At 50.9% G+C, this 16,488-nt stretch overlaps 1 protein-coding gene across 1 annotated transcript in view; it reads left to right on the top strand.

Annotated features, from left to right (window-relative positions):
* The window catches only part of LOC103010024 (uncharacterized), a 126,544-nt gene that overhangs the window by 39,214 nt on the left and 70,842 nt on the right, over positions 1-16,488 (top strand). The window contains exon 4 of the mRNA XM_057542029.1: positions 2,709-2,887. Coding sequence (XP_057398012.1) covers positions 2,717-2,887 — 171 coding nt within the window. The 5' untranslated portion in view covers positions 2,709-2,716. The remainder of the gene's footprint in view (positions 1-2,708; positions 2,888-16,488) is intronic.

A 16,488-nucleotide genomic window follows, 5' to 3' on the forward strand; every position in this document is an offset into this window, starting at 1 on the left:
CCCAAGCCTTCCGTAAAATTTTATTAAACCATCTGACTGTTCCTCGCTGTGCTTTGCGGAATTAAAGGCAGCGCTGGGGTCTGTACATGGGGTGCCTTGCTGTGGGGAGGGCATAGTGGCCCAGGAAGGGAGGCCAGTTTCCAGCCCACGCCAGGTGACCTGCAGAGCTTGGAGTCAGGGCGGCTTGGAGGGATGACCAGTGGCCCCCCGGGAGGGATCCGTGGACCAGCCAGCCACCCTCCAAAATGGCCCCGGGGGAGAACAAGGGAGACGACAACTCTGGGGTCTCGAGGGGATTGGGCTTCAAAGTCACAGCAGTTTGGGTAATTAAGGAAACATGATCGTTTTGGCAATTAAAGGTGGGCGAGGTCTGGAACACACTGATTCTCCTTGGAAGAAGTGTACAGCCAGACAAGGGGGTTGCTTTGAAGGAGCCGGCATGACTGGCTTACTGTCTGTAAGATACCTGTTATCTAAGGAAAAAGGTACACGGAGACAATGAAATCCCATATTTTACCTGTATTTAGAGATTCTCACTATGTAGGTGAAATAGGTGAAAACTGAACATTAACCGAAATGTTCAGTTTTCAGTGGGTTGTTGGATGCGCTCTGCCCTAACCCTCTTCCTCTGCCCGTCTGTCACTCCTCCGCCTCCAGCCCCCCAGCAAGTCTCTCCTGTGCTACAGACGTCCCAGAGCTGTCCCTTCTCCCACCTCTGTTACCGTCTCTCCAGCCTGTGTCACCATCCTCTCCTTGGCCTCTTGGCGACATGGCCCTCGAAGGCAGCAGTGAGATCTTTTTAAAACGCGAGGCAGATCATGCCATTTCCTGCTGAGAACTCCCCAAACAAGCCACATCCTTCCACTTCCAGAAGATTCTCTGGGACGCCGTCTCCCAGGCCTCCCCTTTGCTCCTGCCTGACAGCCATGTAGGCCTTTGGGATGCTGGCCTCTGCTCTCTCCCCTCGGGGCCTCGTTCTTTCTCAGGCTTGCGGCGTGAGCAGCTCCTTCTCCTCTATCAGATGTCACCCAGTGTCACCTCCTCAGAGAGGTCTTCCCTGGGCAGTGTCCTCCTTCCACCCCCTCCCTGCCACCGCATCTGCTTATTCAGAGAAGCCGGCAGACCCTCAGCTCACTCATGCCTTTTGCATCCGCGTGTGTGTCTCCTCCTCGTAAGTTCCGTGTCTGCCCTGCTCCCCGCGGCACCCCGCGCGCGGCGGGGCCGTCAGATCGGGCCCACAGAGGTTAAACGGAGAAGGTGCGCCGGACATCGGGGAGCGGCGGAGCCCAGGACGAGGCAGAAAGTCCTCCCGAGCACGTGTGCACACGTAGGCTGAAGGCTGACCGGAGCACACAGCCCGGAAGGCCCCGCGCACGCTCCCGCACTCCCAGGCCTGCGCCTCGGGCTCGCCGTGTGCCCTGCAGTCCGTTCAGAGCCCCCCGGCGGCTCCTCTCCGTGAGCCGACACGTCCCCGAGCAGCGCTCTGCTTCCCGGGCCGGTCAGGCCGCCCCTCCAGGGCCCCCGCGGTCCCCCCCCCCCCCCCCGCCCCGGCGCCCCTGCCCCCTGCCCCCTGCGCCCGCCGCGCGCGCCCGGCCCGCCACCCACGCCACCTCCCCGCCTCCCTGCTGGGGCAGCGCGCAGCTCCGGGGCTGGGGGGAAGGCGGGAAGGGCCCGCTCTCCAGCCTGGGCGGCGCCTCTTCCACGCGGCCTCGGGCTTTGCCAGCTGCCTAGGATGCCTGCCTTCCAGAAGCACTCTCGAGGGTGACAGTACTCAGAGTTTCTTTCTTCCACCTGAAGTTGTCTTACAACAGAGCCCCTCGGGTGACCCTCCCAGGGGAAAAAAGCATCCTGCCCCGTCCCCCGCACTGACATAAATGCAGAAGCCTCTCAAAGATGGTACCTGCTTCCCCACTTCAAGAAAATCCACATAAACATGGCCCACTCACAAGGTGCTTCAAAAATATTACCCGACCCAGTCAGTTTCTCTGTCTCTCCAGGGTGCCTGGCAGGGCTGAGGGGGCTTTGGGCGGGCCGCTTCCCTCTCCCCTGAGCCCCAGGAACCGACTTGCCACAGTTAGGGTGTGTTTTTGGTAGAACTGAGTGCGGGTGTGGTCAGCGATTTTCTAGCGAATAGACCCCCAAATAGGGAGCAGTTTATGGCCATATTACTAGTCTGACTGCGGTGCCAAGTCAGAAAATCGTTCAACCCGTTTATGCTGATTATTTGAAAATAATAGACAGTCCGAGCACATTTCAAATTTGCAAGACAGTCTTTGAGAAAACTGTGTCCTGGGAAGGGATGAGGAAGCAGGTCTGGAGCGATGCCAGGTTCCTGTCGGCCAGCCGGTCCCTGAAGTCCCTGGAGGAATCACCTCAAGGAGCCAGCGTGTCCCACGTCTGGGGTGAGGTGGGCGGAGGGCCTTGTTACTGGCGATGTCACACTCCTGCCCTCTTATGTATCTTGTGTCCTCAGTCCCAGGAACACCGGCTTCATAAAAATATTCCTCTCACTGAAACTGCCCATTAACCTTTCTAAGTTGGCTAATGATTAATGTCATTAGCTTCTGGATGGGACCACAATTCCCCGAGAAGGTACTGTGCCCACAGAGGGTGGGTTGTAAGGACTCTGCAAACCTAGCCTGCCGTCCTCGGTCTGTCTGGTGGTGGCACTAATGGTTTTACCCCCTCCATCGCCCCTTTTATTGCAGTCATAATCATGCATCTGGTCGGTCAGCACCTGCCCTACTGCCGGGGAGAGAGAACCCAGATAACAATGTCAAGTTTACCAGACCTACACGATGTGGACATCACCAATTACGTGTCAATGTTGTATCTGGAAACCAAAGTCTCCCAGGACTGGGGAACAGCCCAGCCACAGTTTCTTAAGGTCTGTTCTGATTTCCTTTACCCTTGGCATGGTTCTATCAGATTGAACTTGTTTGAGATTGCCATTTCAAGGGTCAAAAATTGGCCAAATATCAGCAATTTCATGGGGTTCAACCCACTATATTTTGTCCTCAATTCTTCTAGAGCAGGGATGTCAGTCACAGTTCAAAGGTAACAAGCAAGTAGAATAAACTCAAGTGAGAGGAACGTCAAAGTTAGGGGTAGCACATGTTTAATTCTAAATTGCCCCAGTTGTGTGCTTTTGCATTAATATTATATGCATGTGGCTTCTGAACAGTTTCCACTTCTTGGGTTGAGATATTCAAGGTAATGAGTTCATAAATTTTCATGTCATTATGGTGCCTAAAAATAGTTTTCATGGTATTTTCATTAAGTTACGAAGGACGACAGGTTGTATTTACAAAAGGAATGACTGTAGTCTTGGAGGTCATGTGGGAAACTGCAAATAACAAAGTGCTGTGAACAAGGTCAGGAAGTCTTGTCGGAATTAACAGCAGGTGAACCTGGAAACAGCAGAAGTCACTGCTTATCCCAGATGTTGAGTAGAGCTTTATCACTTGCTTACCCGCCGTGTGACACGTCTTTACATGTATTTTATCTTTCCATCCTCCTAAAAAAGCCACCGGGACAGGCATTATTATCACCACAGGTGATGGATGCTCTGACGTTCTTAAATAAAGTGTTAAGGTCCGTATTGCTAGACATTGGCAGAGTCAGAATTTACACCCAGGTTCATCTTAGTCAAAGCCTTGCCATTTCCTTACACCTAGGAAGCCTGGAGGACCTGTTCTTGAGATGGTCTGGGGTTACGCCCTTGGTGCTGGCATATACTCAGAAGTGTCCCAGTGTGGGACTGTGCGTACGGCTGGCGCTTTCCCATCTCCTGGCCCACTCCGCAGGTAACTGAGCAGGTCTCCCCCAGTGCAAAGCACAGTGTTTGGGTCACACTAACATTTGCCTCTACACACTGCTGCTCCTGGGGTCGTTGCGACTCCTGGGAGAGCTTGGAACGCCATGGTCGATGCAGCACGTTCTTTTAGTAGTGTCTCTGATGGCTTTGTTAGCTGCATTTTCTCGTCAGGACTCCAGGATAAAAAGGCGTTCTAAATCACCTTTGTGCAAGACAAAATGGAGAGCACTGTTTGAACCTTAAACCACCAAATTCTTTTCCAGTCACGTGACTGCTGTAGGTCGATGAACCATTAAATCAAGTAACAGTCACGCCAGGTACCTGGGGGGGTCGGGAGAGCGAATAAACACTTCCGATGCTGGCTTTTTCTGCTGTGTTGGTTCTCAGAGTGCTCTGCTTTAATCATCCCTTGTGGTAAGGGTCATGCATAAATACTACTTTCACATGTACACGCAAGTACTGGACTTGGAAATAATGGGGATGAGGGCAGTAATTTAATACATACTAACTTGTTTGCTGATTTATTCTGCATCTGTCACAGCCTGTAAACCCTAGCAACCTCGTAACGGCTAATTCTGCCCCGTTGCTGACATGCAACAGAGACAAATGCCAAAGAGAGAGCATGGAAACTGAGCTGGCCCTCAGATGGGAAGTGGGCCCATTCCTGCTGACGGTGGAATGTCCCCTGGAAACCGAGCAGGACCTTGATGGGGCTCCCGGGTACAAATCCTTTCTGTGTCCCTGTTTCCTGTTTGCTAGGAAATAGGCATCATTCAGCCTCCTAGACCTTCCTTGAGTACCAAAGGGCAGATTCAAACAATTGCTAATCAGGGGAGGAAAGGGGTGCAGAAACAAAGGAAGAACGATAGTGGGTCAAGAAACAATAGCCAAGTAACAACAGTCAGGTAACTCTAGTGGGTCCTGGTTCCTCCTCAAAGGATACACAGGACGATATCTTTGAGGGAATTATGGCCCGCACCAGGTGGAGGAGGGTAACTTCAGGCTGAGCAAAAGAGCCCTGGAGCACAGCCCTGTTACCTCACCACCAACCAATCCGAAGAAAGATGCACAGCCTGCAGCCCTCATCCCAAATTTTGCCCATAAAATCTTCTCTCTGAAAACCATCCAGGAGTTCAGGTTTCTGGAGCAGGAGGCCCCCGTTCTCCCTGCTCGGCCCTGCAATAAACCTTTCTCTGCTCCAAACTACGACGTTTCGGTTTGTTTGGCATCCCTGTGCGTCAGACACATAAACTTGTGTCTGGTAACACCCTCATTCTATTTGCGATCGAGCCAGCAGTGTGCACAGAATTTCCTCAGGAAGGGAAAAGAGACATATATAAAGTAGCATTCAGTCTATGTTTTTGGCCCTTTGCTCACTGAATGACTAGCTGTCACAGCCCCAGTGGCTCTGTGCACTTCACCCACTGGGTAGGGTGCTTGGAATAGCAGGAGTTCACATAACATTTGAATGGTAGACTTTGCTGGGTTCCTATCGCTATATTAGCGACAGAAGAAGTATAAAGTACTTACACTGTTTTTGTGGAGGTGATGGACAGCAATGAAATAATTAGACCCGAGGCATTTGTTTTTATCTATTTATTTGGCCGCAGCACGCAGCTTGTGGGATCCGACTTCCCCAACGAGGGATTGAACCAGGGTCGCGGCAGTGAAAGCGCTGAGTCCTAACCACTGGACCACCAGGGAAGTCCCCAGACCTGAGGCATTTAGAAAGCAAAACTAGGAAGGTTAAGAAGAGTAAATTGAAGTTGAGCAAGAGCCCAGTTAACTACTACAGACCCCAAATGGCTGAACTTCTGAGGGGACGTGTTTCATAGATCTGAGCTGAGGATCAGACACGGCGTGGCCAGTGGTGTCTGGGGGACCCCGAGTTACGCGCTCAGTGGGTCAGCATGTGGCTTTCCTGCTCTTCACAAGGCTAACTGTAGCTACCTCGCGGGATTGCTGTAGAGGTCGGCGGTAAGGTAAGCAGGGCCACATGGGATGCCTGGCACAAAGTGGGAGCCAACACATGGCAGCTGCCTTGGTCACCGTGGCAGAGGCAAGACATGAAATGGAGCTCCGAGAGTGACCAGAATTTCAGCAAGTGGTGGGAAGAGATGAAGGCACCCTCCGCGCTGCTGTGTGGAGCCCTCATTCCTGTACTCTCACAGTTGTGTTGCTTTTCCATTACACGAATATTCTACAGTGTTTAAGTTCCTTTGCTTATTCCCACCTTCTGGCTACTATGTGTTAGTTTCCGAGTGCAGCCGTAACAAACGATGCAGATTGGATGGCTTTAGACAACAGAAATGTGTTCTCTCGCGGTTCTAGAGGCTAGTCCAAAATCAAGGTGCTGGCAGGGCTGTGCTCTCTCCGAAGGCTCTTAGGGGAGAGTCTGTTCCACGCCTTTCTCTCAGCTTTTGGTGTTGCCCGCCATCCTCAGCATTCCTTGCTTGTGTCTGCCTCTGTCTTCACACACATTTCTCCTGTGTGTAGCTCTTCTCCTCTGCTTATAAGGACACCAGTCATCTCAGACCAAGGGCCCGCTCTAATCCAGTGGGGCCTCATCTTCACTGAATAACTACATCTGCAACTACATTATTTCCAAATAAGGTCACATTCTGAGGCTTTGGGGGAGATGTGGATTTTAGGGGGGCCCCTTAGACCCAGTCCACGTGGCTGTGAACATGCTTGCACCTGCCGGCTGGGGTTCCTGTGCGTGGTGCCTGTGAGCCAGGCCTCCCTGTGAATGTCCTTCCACTGGGATCCTCGGGTCCTAGCGTCTGTGCATCCTTCACTTTCACACGATTAAGCCAGATTGCTTTCCTGGTTAGTGATGCCAAATTACACGCCCACAAGTAGTGTGTAAGAGCTTCTGCGACTCTCAGCGTTAAAAAATTTTTGCCAACCTACTGTTTGTCAAGTGGTACATGTTTTTTTTTTTTTTGGGCCATGCCCTGGGGCATGTGGCATCTCAGTTTCCCTGTCAAGTGGTACATTTGTATGGCTTAATTTGCGTTTCCCTAATTCATATTCCTCATTTATTTTCTCCTTTGTAAAATACCTATTAATGTCTCCTGCCTGCTTGCTTGTTGGGTTGTTTGTTTTATCCTTAACTTTTTGGAGGAATTCTCTGTCAGTTATATAAATTGCAAACATTTTCTTCCAGTTTGTGGCTTGTGTTTTCAACTCTCTTTAAGGGATCTTTTGATGAAAAGAAGTCCATGATTTTAATGAAGCGAAACTTAGTACTTTTCTTTAAGGTTGGGAATTTTTGTGTCTTAAGAAAACCCCTCCTTCTACTTTGAAGCCATAAAGATATTTCTCTTTATTTTCTTTTAAGATTGTAAAGTTTTGTCTTTCACATTCGAGTCTATAGGCCACCAGGAAGTGTTTTGTTATGAATGGTGTGAGGTTGAGATCCAGTTTCATTTTTTTCCAGTAGGGGTAAACAGTGATATCTGTTATCACTTTACCTTTCCCCACTGATTGTCAATGTCACCCCTGTCATCTTAAACAAATATCCATGTGATTAAATCTGTTCAGCCTCTCTGGTCATTTGTCATCTGGCTGGTCATTTGAGTTGTTTTTCAAATGTTTGCTGTTATAAATGATTGTGTGAACGACAATTTTGCATGTCTATATTTGGTACGTCTCTGCTGTTCATTTCCTTAAACTTCTGGATGCAGTTTTGCATGTCAGAAAGTAAAGGCATTTTGCTTTTATTACTTTCTCCTCACGTTAGGGACCCTCCCTCACCCTGCTGCCCTGTTCAGCACGTGGACAGCTCCTCACCCCTTGCAGACTCCCCAGGGTGAACTGAGGGAAGCTCTGTGGGCAAGGGGTCCATCTTGTTCACTGCTGTATGCTCAATATAGCCCCTGGTACGTAGTAGATGCTCAGTAAGGCTTTATTGAATGAATGACTGTGCTTCTCATTTTTTCACCAGCTAGTTTTATCACTAAAAAAAAAAAAATCCACTTTGTGAATTTCTAAAGGCCCCATCCCTAGTCCACTGTGGGACGGAGCCCAGGGTGTGTGAAGAGTCCGGGGTGCCTCCAAACCCTTCCCTTCAGTCACGCCTTCCTCCAGCCCAGCACAGAGATCTGTGAGCTGAATTTCTGCAGTGATTTCCAGCACCTCAAGCCAAACAGAGTCCGTCTTCATGGGTTTTCTGCTTCCTAAGTGGAACGTAACACCAAATTGTGCCCAGCATGGAACTGGTTATACAATTATACAACCAGGAACATACTGTCTTTATACCGTTGGGTGAGGACATGAACTGCAGAATCTAACAGACCTGGGTTACACGCTAGCTCTGCTCTTTGGTAGCTAAGGAAACTTGGGAAGTTTAATCTCCTTGCTTGTGTAATGTGGACAATAATACCTCGCTCTGGGTGTTCTTGGGAGGGTTAGACGAGTGATCACGTATGTAAAGTGCTTAGCACAATGCCCGGCCCATCAGAATAAAGGCTACAGACGTTAGGCATTAATAATGGTGAGCGTGGCAGAGAGCTTAGAAGGCCTGTGTGCATCAAACTGCTTTACTAACTCAGTGGAAATGGAAACGCACTTCCAGGAGTGAGGAAGGGAAAGAAGCTTTATTTTTAATTTGTTTTAACAAATTGGCTTTTAAAATTGTTGTTGCTGTTACTATGAGCTTCGATTCCTATACATTTCTTCTGCCTGGTCTAGGAGTAGAGTACCAGGGGGCCAGTAATGACTCCCTAAAGACAAGTGTTAGGATGGCAAGCAAGAGCTAACAGACTAATAAGCTGCCCCCAGGCAGGTTGTGCCCCTACAGAGCCCCCGGTCACCCACTGTCCCTCTCCCCGTCCTCTGTGGCTCTGCCTTTGAGCACACTTCATCAAATCCACATCCTGGACTTCCTGACACAGAGCTAAATGATAATAAGGTCTAGCGAGCTGAAGCCAACTCAAAGACATCACTTATGGAAGCTGAGAAGTAGCATAAGAAGAAATAAACCCAATAAATGGTCTCCTCAGATAGTAAAATGGACGCTCTAAGAAGTTATAAGAGATTTTGTGAGCTGTAATATCCTTAGGAGGAATAAAATTAGAACGTTTTTGTTTTGTTTTGTCTTTACAATCTTTCATCTCTGACCAAAAGGAATAAAAATTCTCCTTCAACGTGACCAGTGCCGATGAGCAAATCACTAGCGATGCCACCTTTTTCAGTCTCGAAGTAAACAGAGAGAGGGGAAAATTTGTTTTTCATTAGTAGAAAAGTGATATGACTTACAGGAATTCTTGGGTAGTTGTTGCCTTGAAGGCTTGGAGGACAAAAAACTCACTTTGCTCATGAAGGTCTCATTTGGCTTTTCTTCCGCAGCTGTGACGAGGACCCTCATTAATTCCCAGAAGTGTGAACATGCGCACGATGATACCTGGTATCATGTTAATCTCTAAGCTTCCCAGAGGGTCTTCAAGACTAACAGCGCTTGGAACTCTCCTCGCACTGCGCGGTGGGTAGATTTCACCGAGCTTTGGAAGGAAGGATGCAGGCAGGGCGCTCTAAGCGCTCTTCCCAGGTCTTCCCCCGCAGGCCCCCTGCAGGCTGCTGTCAGCCGGGTCCGCATCCCCCCCTTCCCTGGCTGCTTCTCACACCCTGCTCCCCCCACCCCCCTGCCCTGGGGGCTTCACTCTCTGCTCCCTGTTGATGCAGAGCAGTTCGGTACTCTTCTAACCAGGACGCTCGGGTTTGACTCAGGGTCCAGGCAGGAGGCACGCCGGTGATTCTAACGAAGAGAAATTAATTACAAGGGATTGGTGACTAGAATAGGTGATGAACGAGTGAGCTGAAATGGCAGAGGGTACGTGAAGCCCTCCCAGAGGTAGCAGTTGCAGGGGGCAGCTACCACCCGAGGACCGGGAGAACAAAGGGAAGGGCTTGCAATTACGAAACGTAGGCTCTTGAAGGCGGGCCTTGGAGAGCTGGTGTGTGAGGCTGGGACGTGATGAAGCTGGCTCCACCCGTGCTGGAAAATTCGTCCACGGGGTTCAGCCGCCGCTCCGGGAAGGTCCTGCCGTGGCTGCAGGGAAGTCGCGGTACTAGGGTGATGCCCGCAGGAGTAGCAAACAGACAGGAAGGGACGAGTCCCTCCTCCTCCCCAGCCCAGCCGTCTCCCTCTTGAGTCCCCTCTGGGTGGAAACTAACACGGACCAGATGGCCCGGCAGAGAGGGGTTTTGCAGCATCCGACCCCAGCGTCCTGGAGCCAGGGCACAGAAGGCGGATTTGGAGCTGAGACACGACGGCTTAGCAACTGTCGCGCAGACCCAAAGCCATTAGGATGCTCTGCAAAATCACAGGGTTAGGGTAGGGTTAGGGTTAGGATTAGGGGCACCTTTTCTAGCATGCAGTTGTGGTTATACGTAAAAAAATAATTAAAAGTTACCCCATCATCTTAGAGAAACAAACTTTTACAGTTTAGCTGTTCCATTTGGTTGTACCTATTAACTCCCTTCTCTCCATCCATCCATCTTGCTTACTATAATTCTATTTAGCGTCCATAAACACTGATTTCATCATGTCACTGCCCAGTACTTATAACACTCAAGTCTAAATTCTACAGACTATTGTATAATCCACACTTACCTCACACTTTCTACTCTCTGTCCCCACCCTCCCCTCGGGTTCCACCTCAGATCTGCACTCCTCATTATATACTTTGTAACAGGAATATTCTGTTCCTTCCAAGGATTCCTCTTTCTTCTCCCCAGTCCCCCAAACTTTCCTTTACTTTTGTAATTCATTCATTCTTTAACTAATCTGGGTACAGGAAGTGCATAAAAGATAGAAACCTTCTTCCCAGAAAGAGACATACAGGCACTACATTTGCACGTAATGCTGCAAATTCTGCTCGTAGACACCCTGCAGATCCTTGCCATGGAACCTCTGAGGGTCCATCATTCTCAGATTAGGGTCTCCTTTCAGAAAGTCTACACCAGGAAAAGTCTCCTCGTCCACTGAGCCAGCCTCAACCACCAGCTACTCAGACCTTCTTTGATTCTGCTCTGTATCACACATTTTGCCCCTTTATTATACCAGTATATAACAGGTGGATTTAATTGACTAACAGTTTATGATTGACGTTTCAGCTCCTCAACTAACATAAATCTTTCGTGCGTAGGGACCCTGCCTCCCACCCTCCCGGCTCCCTCGTCTGCATCACACTGTATTTGCTTTTACAATAAGAAGCAACAAATAACACGCATTTATGGACATGATATGGTTTTAGTACCTTTCTTGCAAGTGATAAAACATTTCTTTAAAAATATTCCACAATACCTACCTTTTTGCTAATCAGACAGGCACCTCTCCTAGTTCATAGGGACTTAATAGGTTTTACAGTATTTCAGAAAAGCACAGAGTGGTGCTTATTTTGTCACTGTGTGTGATGTATCTTTTTCTCAGTCCTCCGACGATAAATGGAAAGTTTGTTTCTGAGTCAAGAGGCCAGCACCCCAGAGGCCCAGCAAACCCTTGCTGTGCTTGGTGGGGCTCCGCCTCCCCTCTGGGCCTTTTCCCCATGCAGGGCTGTACTCCATCCCCTGCGTCATGCATGGTCAGAAGCCCTGCTGGGGGTCTGCCCCACGGGGCTCCGCCCATCAGTCCTTCCTGCATCTCTCCCCGTCTGCAGCCCCTCAGCTACCCAGCACGTGGCCCTTCTGCCCCAGGGGGCTCCTGTGTCAGGCTCGCCTCTGTCCCGTGGGAGGGAAGAGAGCATCTTTGAACCGAGCTTAACAGGCAGAGACTGCCTGGGAGAATCAAAGGGTGGAAGGGTGGGGCTCAGACCGCTGCAGTCATGGGTGCAGTTCAAAGGCAGCCCCAGTGAAGATGCAGCTCCTCATCTGTCATCCCCTCTGGCACCCGCAGGCCTTCCCTGGCACAGGACTGTGGAGGACCTGGCGGTGTGAAGGGGAGGGGAAAGCGGGGGAGGAAGGGTGTCTTTCGGGCGTGTCTCCTCTGTCCACCGAGCCAGATCCTCAGGTCTGTGTGATCTCGCCTTCTGAGAGCTCTCGAAATGCTCCCGAGCCTTACGGAGAAGCCCAGCAGAGCCATTTCCACCGTAGCTGGAAACTCCTGGCTTCAGCTTCCTCGCCACCCACGTGCAGCTGTGTTGGTTGCCCTGGACCCCAGTTCTCCCGCCCGCTCCTTTGACTTCCGCCTTGCGTCCAGCCCACCTCACCGCAAACCTTCCCCTGTAAGGACACAGCCCTGGTCGTTGTCCTGCGCCCCACTCCACAGCACAGTCGTGACCGTGGAGCAGTCTCATATGCGCCTGGCTTCAGGCCTGTGGACCAACCTCTCTGCCTCGCAGGGCTGGGGTCTTGACATTTTTACGCATGTGACGTTTACCACCTCCACACTAATTTCAAGTATGTTTCCCACTTAATCATAAGGTTTCTTGTGACTCAGAGAGGTTAAGTAGCTTGCTCAAGATCACACAGCCTGATGGCGGTAAAGCGAGACTTCAGATGCTGATCCCAGAAGGAGGGCTCTGTCTCCTGTGATGAAGACGGTGATTCCACGGAGCCTGTGCTACCACCTCCCCTTTCTCCCAGTCTCTGGTCCAAGGATGCAATCAGTAGAGGATAGCAGAACTTCTTCCTGTGGATTGAATTCAGCCTCAGAGGCTTTCTTAACACAGCGCCCCAGAAAGCCACTACCAACTACATGCAGTCGGCCCATGAGATGAAACTTGTTCACCACCCTTGCCACGTAAGCTGTCCTGCTGCCCATGTAGAGGAACAGCTCCATGGAGCTCAGTGAGCCAGGGGCACAAGCTGCTGTTCTTCAGCGCTGCTCCTTTCCTCCCATATTTTAAGGCGCGTGTTCTTCTGGGTGGGATTTGAGGCTTGTTCGGCTGCTCCAGATCAAAGCAGAGGAACTTGGTCGGGGGGGGGGGGTGGGTGGGGGAGGGTGACAGGAGGACCTTAAAGAAGAGCACTCCCCGGGTCCCCAGGCGGCATCCTCCCTCTGGCTCCCAAGCCCGCGGTAGTGCCTCAGCTCCCGAGCTCTGCGCGCCCAGCTTCCCTCCGCGGAAGCTGACGCCGGTCAGGCCGGGGCAGCTGCTCCAGCCCCCGAAAGCCAGACGGGGAGAGGGTAAAACAGATCCTGGCGAAGACGGGCAGCTGGCTCCTGCGGCTGGAACGTGCCAGCCCACGGTGGGCTCGGGGCTGGCTGCTGAGGTGGCGCTCCGGGGATACCCAGCGTTTGCATCCTCAGGCCTGTGGACACCCGTGTGCCCATCTCCCCGCCTTAAGTGTCTGTACGGGAAGCGCAGAGCGCAGGGCACCAGTTTGGGGGGCTCAGCCTGGGAAGCAACGCGCTGGGCTGGGCTGGGCTGCGCGCCCGGTGGGGACCGCGGCGCTTCCCCCCAGGTGTCTGCGACAAGTAGCAAGGGACCCGCGTATTCATGAGCTCGGGTCACCAGGAGGTCGTTGGACGGCCGTGGTCCAGGCACCATTTCATTTCAGGAGCTGCTGCCGGACTCCCAGGGTTAGCACAGCAAAGCCCTCCCTGGTTCCCACACGCGTAGGCCAAGGCCACTGGGCGACCCCGAAAGACGCCCGCCGGCGCTCGGCTCCGCATCTGCTGCTTCATGCGGTCGGGCCAGGCCGTCTTGACCTCGGCGGTGCGGGATGAGAGGAAAGGCCGGAGCCGGATCGCGGCTGTGCGGTTTCTCAAAGCCAGACTGGGGCAGAGGCTCAGCCTCGGGATTCAAAGCCTGCCCCCCAGCCCCGCCCGCCCCCGCGGTGTTCCTGCCTCCGGGGGACTCCGGCATCAGGACCACAGCGGAAGGAGCCTGATGGCCTCAGTCTCCTGCCCTTGCGATTAGACTCGACTGACGTGCGGTCCTCGGTTTGCTGTACAAGCCCTTGCGCAGGCGGCTCAGGCTGGCCGGGGGCAAGTGCGCGGGGCAGAAGGCAGGCCTGTGTCCGTGTTGGCAGGGTTGGTCAGTGACGCCCTTCACTTTGCGATTCTCTTGGAAGCTAGATACTGTAAATAACTACCTAGGAGTCCCTCTGTTTTCAGTACGCAAAGAGGGATTTGCTGGCTTACCCCTCACGTGTATCTGGTGCCCACTTGGAGAGAAATCCGGAGGGTGGCCACGGTCCATAGAGACCTAGGGGAGGATGCAACAGGAGGGACGGATGTGCAGGGCTCAGTGGGGAGGCCGGCGTGAGCCATGCTTCCTGCTCTGATCTGCTGTGTCTGGTGCGGCCCTGCCTCGTGTGACTTAGGGTGACCTGGCCTCTATGAGACTCTGCTGTGATTCCCTCTACTTTGAATGGAAGTAATTTGTTAGTTTACAGGTCTTTAAGGAAAAGACACTGTATCAGGAAAGTGTCCTGCTGTATCCTAGTGCCCCTCAATGTCTTCTTGGATGTATAAACAGGACTCCTAGCTTTTCTGGGCCGTAGTTGGAGCACGCACACACACACACACACACACACACACACACACACACACACACACATATACTCACATATATGTATACACAAATGTACATGTGTGTATATATATTCGTATCACACACACATAAACACCAGTTGCAACTATTATTATGTGAAATCGTTGACTGATAAGAAATTAAAAATTAAGAAATTTATATACACTTGTGTAATGTAAGCAACATTATCAACATTTGTTGGGAATTGTGACTAGGGCTGCCCATGATTAATGATAGACGTCCAAGTCTCTAACCATCAATGTTTCTAAATGTTCTTTTCTTTTAGGATGTTAGTCAGTGGCCAGTAAACTCATAGGGTGTGAGTAAAACATTAGCCTTGTAAATTCTACTCTTGAACTTCCAGGCAAAGTCATTGCTCTCAGGCTTGGGGGGAGTAGGGCCTGCATTTGTGCGCATGGACTTTGGAGTCAGATAAACCTGAGTTCAAATCCTGTTTCTACTGCTAATAGCTGTGTGACTTGGGGAAAGTCACTTGACCTGTCTGAGCCTATATTTCCTTATCTATGAAATGGAGATTATAACGCTTAGCTGGATCCTGTCTACTGGAGAGTGCTTTGTCTGGCTGTGATTCCTCACAGCCACAGGGATCAAGCTGGCCCTCTGAAGATGCAGGTATAGAAACAAGCCAAGAGCTCAGGCTCCTGATGACATTGTTGAATTAACCAACTCGAAGCCACTCAACTTCCAGACTGCTTGATGTAGCCAGTTGAATTGGGGTTACTTGCAGCTGAAAGCTTCCTAACTAATAAAACCAAAAATAGAATAACTTCATCTTAAATGAAATCTAAAACCATTCCACAACCACAGCCACAAACTATGTAGAAAATGTTGCTAAATGTAGCAATTTGGGCGAAATCCAGGGGGGATGCGTAGGTGCGTCCTAGGTTACACTTAGGAGAGAACAGTTGAAGGGCATCTCAAAGGATGCCCTTCCAAGGGAGGGACCACAAAGGCAGCTGTCTTCACACTTGTTTCAGGAAATCCTTAAAAGGTTTGGATCAGGAGAATGCCGTGTTTGGAAGTTTTTAGAGTGTTTTGCTCCTGAATTGTGTGAGTGGGAAGAATCGTCTGAAGTGAACGAAGATTCCCATCTGGCACGTTTCCCCAGATTCCGTTGCAATAACCCAGTGAGAACTGATGTGACTTTGAACAACTTTCTGCCGGTGGGGACACAGGAGAAGGAGATTGGAAGGTTTGGTGCATTGCACGAGATGTAGTCGAAGTTTTAAAAATGAGGAGCAGGAAATAAAGTATCCCGGAGGCCACAGGAGAGAAGAGTGTCCAGAAGGAAGCTGTGATCACCACCATCACCACCACCGTTAATGAAATCAGTGACCCAGTGGTGAGAACTGGCCCTGTGCCCCGGTGCTGCAGGATGGCTGACGTAGAGGATTCTATTTAATCCTCGCAAGAAGCCCACATACTGCCCCCCACTTTCTGATAAGGGAACCTAGATGTCATAGTTCACGTCCGACTTCTCATAAGAGTGCACCCAGGATTCAGGGTCTGATGCTCCTGAAGCCTATTTCTTTAGCCGCAGGCTAATCCCGTGATAGGCGGTGATGCAGAGAATCTAGCCGGAAAGGAAGCTGTTGGAGTTGGCAATTAGGAAGTCACTGGTGAGAGCCGTTTCAGGTAAAGGTTGTGCTGAAGTGTGACAAGAAAGTGAGAGCGGGCAGTCGGTAAAGGGACCCGCCTTTGAAGAAGCTCAGACCTGGAACTGGAGGGCGACAGCTCAGGGGGCACATGAGGTCATAAAATGGTATTTTTTTCTATTGGGCGTCGTGAGAAAGGGCTCCAGTGCCCATTAGTCGTAATTATGGTGGACTGGGAAACACAAGTAGAAAGAGTTCACCCTGATGTCACTTAGAAATCAAAATGTTTTGAACCCCCCAAGCCAATTTTTCTCTCATTTCATACCGAATCGTCGTAAGAGATTCAGCAATTCTACGTCTGTTAGGCTGGGAGGTCAGGACAGCTGCTGGTCAGCGGAACTTGGAAGGAGAGCTTCCACTTCCCTGTACATGTTGAGGGACCAGCCTCCGGTTAACCAGACAATTGTCTAGTCAAATTGATAGCATCAGATTCAAACTGAGGGTCCCTCTAACACGAGCCCCGTGATGAGTTACATATGAGGTTGCTGTTGGGAGTGCACTATTTTTGGCAACCCTT

Source organism: Balaenoptera acutorostrata, chromosome 3, assembly GCF_949987535.1.
Source record: "Balaenoptera acutorostrata chromosome 3, mBalAcu1.1, whole genome shotgun sequence".
Taxonomy (NCBI): Eukaryota; Metazoa; Chordata; class Mammalia; order Artiodactyla; family Balaenopteridae; genus Balaenoptera; species Balaenoptera acutorostrata.